Genomic DNA, 7,285 nt, shown 5'->3' with positions numbered 1-7,285 from the left:
AAAAAAAAAAAAAAAAAAATTCTATGAAATTAGGGTGAAAGAATAATACTGAAAGCAAATTTATTTGTAATGAGTTATGTAAAGTACGTTAAACAAAAATTAACTGTCGGGTTTCAGAATTTTGTTACTCATGAATGACATTTTTTTCTTTTTCCCTCTCCTTTACCCAATGAATGACGTTTTTCAAAGAGGAAAAGAAAAGTGATTGAGGTTTTACATGATATGCTTGTGGCTCAAAATCCTGGCAGTGAGGGTGAGCATGGTGTCTCACTCCTGTAATCCCAGCACTTTAAGGGAGGCTAAGGTGGGCAGATCACCTGAGGTTGGGAGTTTGAGACCAGCCTGACCAACATGGAGAAACCCTGTTTCCACTAAAATACAAAAAAAAAAAAAAGGCCGGGCATGGCATTGCACACCTGTGATCCCAGCTGCTCTGAAGGCTGAGGCAGGAGAATGGCTTGAACCTGGGAGGCAGAGGTTGCAGTGAGCTGAGATCACACCATTGCACTCCAGCCTGGGCAATGGGCGAAACAAAACCACCCCTCAATGAAGTGCAGCTGTTAGGAATGTGGACTTGGGGTATGGTGTGAACTGACTACTAAGTTGCAGGACCTTGGGGAGGTCATTTAACATCTCTGTGCCCCAGATTCCACACCTCTACTGTGATAGAAATCATGAACATGGGGTTATGGGGATTGCAGAGTTAATGCTGCTTAGAACAGTTCCTCCCACACGTTCCCATGACCTGTAAGTATCTGCTACCAGTATTTTTATACACGAAACGCCTGCCTTGGCTATCTCTGTGCTGCTTCCAGGGCTCTCTGGTGGTCATGAGGCAGATGGACTGGGAGCCCCTCTGACCAGGCTTGGCTTTTTTTTTTTTTTTTTTTTAAGAAGGAGTCTTGCTCTGTTGCCCAGGCTGGAGTGCTGTAGAGTGATCTCAGCTCACTGCAACCTCTGCCTCCTGGGTTCAAGCAATTCTCCTGTGTCAGCCTCCTGAGTAGCTGGGATTACAGGCGCATACTACCATGCCCAGCTAATTTTTGTATTTTCAGTAGACATGGGGTTTCACCTTGTTGGCCAGGCTGGGAGGTATTACCGACATTTACCAAGGGGGACAGAGAGGCATGGAGGATGTGGCCACCCTAATGTTAACCAGCCAGGTCAGCTAAGGGCTGGGACTGCTAGCCAACAACCCAGGCCTGCTTGCTGCCTCCTCAGGGACTTGGAGCCCACAATAATGCTGGAGATCTTGGCAGCCATCCTGCAGCGGGAGTAGCTTTCAAAGAACCACACTGCCCAGGCGCCTGCCTTTATCAGCCACTGCTTAGCTTTGTCAGCTTGCTGCTTCCGGGGCGGCAGCCAAGCACCAGTGCTGCCTGTCAGATTCAAGGATGGCCGCCATACCCTGGCTCCAAAAGATCGTGGAAGCAGGCTTCCCAGGTTGTTGTAGGCAGAAAGGCTCAGGGATGGGATGACATCTGCAGTGCCCTCTACCGCCCAGCTGGTAGAGGGGGCTCGCGCCAGAATGAGCTGTGCACTTCAGCTGGTCCCATTCACACTTGGGACAAATCTCTGGGGCTGTGGAACCCTTAGGTGGGGCCTCTCCCCTCAGTGGCATTTGTCCCCTACCTTTACGACGATGCCTGAGGGGATGTGCTTTAGCACCACACAGTTGCTGGTTTTGTTGGTTGCTTGGCCCCCTGGACCGTGTCCTTTCACAAACTGCTCTTTGAGTTCATTCTCATCTAGGGAAAGCAGTGCAGGATAGTCCTTCTTGCCTGCCATCTGGACTGGAGTGACAGCTATTCCTGGGGATAACAACCTCAGCTTCTCCCAAAGCCGGAGTCCCCATGGCGCCGGGCATATTCGGGTCAGTGGTGTAGGAAAATGAAATAAACCTGTGGTGCTCATAAGGAACGTGGCTCTGCTGGCTGAGGACCTGGGTTAGATGAATAAGGAGAGCTTTCAGTAAGAGGCATCTGCCCTCAAGATTATGCTTCAGATTCCAAGACAGCTTTTCATAAAGCAATTCAAAAGATGACCCATCTGTTATTGGGGGATTTAGGAAATGAGTGAAGACAGATTATTCAGCAAGACACCCCTCTCCTCAGCCTTGTACTGTCTGCCATGTTACTGCTCCAGGCCCTGGCAGTTAATACATATTTTCTTGCAATAGACCAAAAATATTTTCCAAGCACCCAGAGGTGCTGTTTTCTAAGGAGAAGTTTTTTTTTTTTTTTTTTATGGGTCAACATTGTTTATGATTGTGGTTTTTTTTTTAAATTGCATTTTAGGTTTTGGAGTCCATGTGAAGAACATGCAAGATTGTTGCATAGGTACACACACGTGGCAGTGTGATTTGCTGCCTTCCTCCCCATTATGTATATCTGGCATTTCTCCCCATGCTCTCTCTCCCCAACTTCCCACCGCCCCGCTGTCCCTCCCCTATTTCCCCCCGACAGACCCCAGTGTGTGATGCTCCCCTCCCTGTGTCCATGTGTTCTCATTGTTCAACACCCATCTATGAGTGAGAACATGCGGTGTTTGATTTTCTGTTCTTGTGTCAGTTTGCTGAGAATGATGGTTTCCAGGTTTATCCAGGTCCCTACAAAGGAAATGAACTCATCATTTTTTATGGCTGCATAGTATTTAAGAAGAGGTTTTGAGTGTGAAATTCAGGCTGGGTTCGGTAGCTCATGCCTATAATCCCAGTACTTTGAGAGGCTGAGACGGGTAGATCATGAGGTCAGGAGTTCAAGACCAGCCTGGCCAAGATGATGAAACCCTGTCTCTACTAAAAATACAAAAATTAGCCGGTCGTGGTGGTGGGCGTCTGTAATCCCAGCTACTCGGGAGGGTGAGGCAGAGGTTGTGGTGAGCAGAATTTGTGCCCCTGCACTCCAGCCTGGGCGACAGAGTAAGACTCTGTCTCAAAACAAAACAAAACAAACAAAACAAAAGAAAATCAAAGGAATGGGGCTGTTATTTGAGAAAGGTATATTAAATAGTGCACCAAGTAAGAATTAGGATCTGGGTCAAGTGCTTGTATTTTAAATGTTTGAGAATCTCTGAAATCAAAATGTAAAGATGACAGTATGAGAGTCTATTTTATTTATTTATTTATTTATTTATTTAGAGACGAAGTCTCACTCTCGTCCCCCAGGCTAGAGTGCAATGGTGTGATCATGGCAACCTCTGCCTCCCGGGTTCAAGCGATTCTCCTGCCTCAGCCTCCCAAGTAGCTGGGATTACAGGTGCATGCCACCACGCCTGGTTAATTTTTGTATTTTTAGTAGAGGTGAGGTTTCACAATGTTGGCCAGGCTAGTCTTTAACTCCTGACCTCAAGTGATCCTCCTGCCTCAGCCTCCCAAAGTGGTGGGATTACATGCGTGAGCCACCGCACCCGGCTTAGAGTCTATTTTATAGCTGAGCTTAAACAGTCTGACATAGTAAACATCACTATCAATCAATGTCATGATTGTTGTTTTTTTGTTTCCAGTTTCATGGATTTGAATGGGAACATCTGTTCCCCTGGCTGCACTGCCAGTAATATGGTCCAACTGGTACTCATCATTGGAATTACCAAGTCAACTAATTTTTTTTTTTTTGAGACAAGAGTTTTACTCTATCGTGCAGGCTGGACTGCAGTGGCGTGATCACAGCTTACTATAGCCTTGACTTCCCCATGGTCAGGTGAGTCTCTCAGCTGGGACTACAGGCACACACCACCACACCTGGTAATTATTTTTTTTGTAGAGATGGGGTTTCACCATGTTTCCCAGGCTGGTCTTAAACCCCTAAGGTCAGGTAATCCACCTGCCTCAGCCTCCCAAAATGCTGGGATTACAGGCGTGAGCCAGTGCACCCAGCCTGTCAACTTTTTTTTTTGTATGAGATGGAGTCTCGCTCTGTCACCCCGGCTGGAGTGCAGAGGCATAATCTTGGCTCACTGCAACCTTTGACTCCCAGGTTCAAGTAATTCTCTGCCTCAGCCTCAGCCTCACAAGTAGCTGGGACTACAGGCACACACCACCACACCCAGCAATTTTTGTATTTTTAGTAGAGACAGGGTTTCACCATCTTGGCCAGGCTGATCTTGAACTCCTGACCTCACGATCCACCCACCTCAGCCTCCCAAAGTGCTGGGATTACAGCCATGAGCCATGGCGCCCAGGCTCAACTAACTTTTAATAAGGTCCTTGTTAGGCATTAGTGAGTGATCTGAGATGAAAAAGAGCTAGACTGTCTTTATGGAACTTACAGGTTAGAGAAGATTTTAAAAGACAAGACAGGCCTAGCCTCTCAGCCTACATCTTTCTCCCATGCTGGATGTTCCCTGCCCTCGTTTTGGGACTTGGACTGGCTCTCCTTGCTCCTCAGCTTGCAGACAGCGTATTGTGGGACCTTGTGATCATAATTTATTTGCATGGAAGTTTCTGAGATCATAGTGGACAGGAGGCAGGATTAGATTGCAGCTTCAGACAGAGCAGCATGCAGAGGCTTGCATAGTGAATTTTAGCTCCAGATCCACTGCAAGAACAAACCAGGAATCCTGAGAGGATCCACAGACCCTCTGAAGGAAGTAGACTGCTCCTGCAGGACCCAGGAGACCCCCAAATAATGTGATTGCCCCAACTGTGAAAATGGGAAAGGGAGACCCTCCTCTCCCAAACATACACCCTCCACTGGAGAAGGTGAAGATCTGTTTGCCAGAGAAGTTTCTGACTTTACCAGAGCTGAGTTAGACCCAGCCGAGCGAAACTCAGGGGTAGAGGAAGCAGCAGAAAGGCCCTGGGAGCTCACTGGGTCCCCAAGCAGCCCATTCCTGCATGTTACCACAAGGATCCATTGGGAGGGAGGGTGGTCAGAGAAGCAGGGGGTAAAACTCCACAGGGAGAAGGAATTCTCTAGTTGAACTTTGTAACAATCTGAACAAGGCGAGAGGCCTCCTGGCTGGAACTTGGGGAAGGGTACCAGTCGGGCATGCAGACTTCACAGATGGGGAAAAACTACAGCCCTTTTCTTATAGCTGGGAGGCGAATAGCCTTGGGCAAGTTTTTAAGCCTGTCTCATCCTCTGCCTGGGCGGGACATGGTGGGAGTGAGACTGGCCCTTCCATTTGCCTGGGAGCTGGGCCTGTGACTGCCGGCTTTCTCCCACTTCACTGATAACCTGCATGACTCAGCAGAGGCAGCCATAATTCTCCTAGGTACACAACTCCAGTGACCTGGGAATCTCAATCCCGTCCCCGACAGCAGCTGCAGCAAGACCTGCCCAAGGAGAGTGAGCTCAGACACGCCTAGCCCTGTATGGTCCTTCCCTATCCACCCTGGTAGGAAAACAAAGGGCTAATCTTGGGAGTTCTAGGGCCCCACCCACTGCTGGTTCCTCCCCCATACTACCACAGCAGATGCTTTCTGGAAAGCACCACCTCCTGGCAGGAGGCCAACCAGCACGAAAATATAGAGCATTAAACCACCAAAGCTAAGGACCCTCACAGAGTCCACTGCACCGTCTGCCACCTCCACCAGAACAGGCACTGGTATCCAAGGTGAGAGACCCCATTGACGGTTCATATAACAGGACTCTGTGCAGATAACCTCCAGTACCAGCCAGGAACTAGGAAGACTTGCTGGGTGGCTAGACCCAGAAGAGAGACAACAATCACTGCAAGTTCGGCTCACTGGAAGCCACATCCATAGGAAAAGGGGCAGAGTACTACGTCAAGAGAACACCCTCTGGGACAAGAGAATCTAAACAGTCTTCAGCCCTAGACCTTCCCTCTGACAGAGCCTACCCAAATGAGAAGGATCCAGAAAGCCAACCCTGCTAATATGACAAAACAAGGCTCTTCACCCCCCAAAAAACACACTAGTTCACCAGCAATGGATCTAAACCAAGAAGAAATCCCTGATTTACCTGAAAAAGAATTCAAGAAGCTAATCAGGGAGAGACCAGAGAAAGGTGAAGCCCAATGTAAGGAAATCAAAAAAATGATACAAGAAGTGAAGAGAGAAATATTCAGGGAAATAGATAGCTTCAAGAATTTGGTTGGGTGCGGTGGCTCACGATTGTAATCCCAGCACTTTGGGAGGCTGAGGCAGGTGGATCATGAGGTCAGGAGTTCCAAATCAGCCTGTCCAATATGGCGAAACCCTGTTTCTAATTAAAAAATACAAAAATTAGCCAGGTGTGGTGGTGTGTGCCTGTAGTCCCAGCGACTCTGGAGGCTGAGGCAAGAGAATCACTTGGATCTGGGAGGTGGAGGTTGCAGTGAGCCAAGATCGCGCCACTGCACTCCAGCCTGGTGACAGAAGATATACAAATTCTCAAAGAATATACACAAATGGTCAACAAACATATGAAAAAATGCTAAACAGCCAGGTGCGGTGGCTCACGCCTGTAATCTTAGCACTTTGGGAGGCCGAAGTGGGTGGATCACCTGAGGTCAGGAGTTCAAGGCCAGCCTGGCCATCATGGTGAAACCCCATCTTTAGGGAAAAAAAAAAAATGCTAAACATACTAATGATCAGGGAAATGCAAATCAAAAACACAATGTGATATCACCTTACTCCTGCAAGAATTTCCGTAATCAAAAAACAGTAGATGTTGGCATGGAAGAGGTGAACAGGGAACATTTCTACACTGCTGGTGGGAATGTAAACTAGTACAGCCACTATGGAAAACAGTGTGGAGATTCCTTAAAGAACTAAAAGTAGAACTACCATTTGATCTAGCAATCCCATTACTGGGTATCTACCCAGAGGAAAAGAAGTCATTATTTGAAAAAAGATACTTGCACAAGCATGTTTATAGCAGCACAATTCACAACTGCAGAATTGTGGAACCAACCCAATGCCCATCAATTAGCGGATAAAAAAACTGTGAGAGATATATATATATAACAGGCGTGAGCCACATATATATATACACACACACACACACACACACACACACACACACACGACGGAATACTATGCAGCCATAAAAAGGAATGAATTAACACCATTTGCAGTGGCCTGGATGAGATGGGAGACTATCATTCCAAGTAACTCAGGAATGGAAAACCAAACATTGTATGTCCTCACTGATAGGTGGGAGCTAAGCTATGAGGACACAATGGCATAAGAATGATACAATGGGCCAGGTGCAGTGGCTCAGCCTGTAATCCTAGCACTTTGGGAGGCCAAAAGGTTGTATCACCTGAGGTCAGGAGTTCAAGACCACCTGGCCAACATGGTGAAACCCTGTCTGTACTAAAAATACGAAAATTAGCTGGG

At 47.5% G+C, this 7,285-nt stretch overlaps 1 protein-coding gene across 3 annotated transcripts in view; it reads right to left on the bottom strand.

Annotated features, from left to right (window-relative positions):
• Positions 1-486: 486 nt before the first annotated feature.
• CUNH12orf65 (chromosome unknown C12orf65 homolog) overlaps positions 487-7,285 on the bottom strand; it is a 20,592-nt gene continuing 13,793 nt past the window's right edge. For 2 of the 3 annotated variants that reach the window (XM_037744245.1, XM_017544378.2), the window contains exon 2: positions 487-1,942. In XM_037744245.1, coding sequence (XP_037600173.1) covers positions 1,612-1,914 — 303 coding nt within the window. In that variant the 5' untranslated portion in view covers positions 1,915-1,942 and the 3' untranslated portion in view covers positions 487-1,611. The remainder of the gene's footprint in view (positions 1,943-7,285) is intronic. The other variant, XM_017544377.2, reaches the window with a different exon arrangement.

Source organism: Cebus imitator, unplaced genomic scaffold (assembly GCF_001604975.1).
Source record: "Cebus imitator isolate Cc_AM_T3 unplaced genomic scaffold, Cebus_imitator-1.0 Scaffold169, whole genome shotgun sequence".
Lineage (NCBI taxonomy): Eukaryota > Metazoa > Chordata > Mammalia > Primates > Cebidae > Cebus > Cebus imitator.
This window is presented reverse-complemented; position numbering and strand designations above follow the sequence as displayed.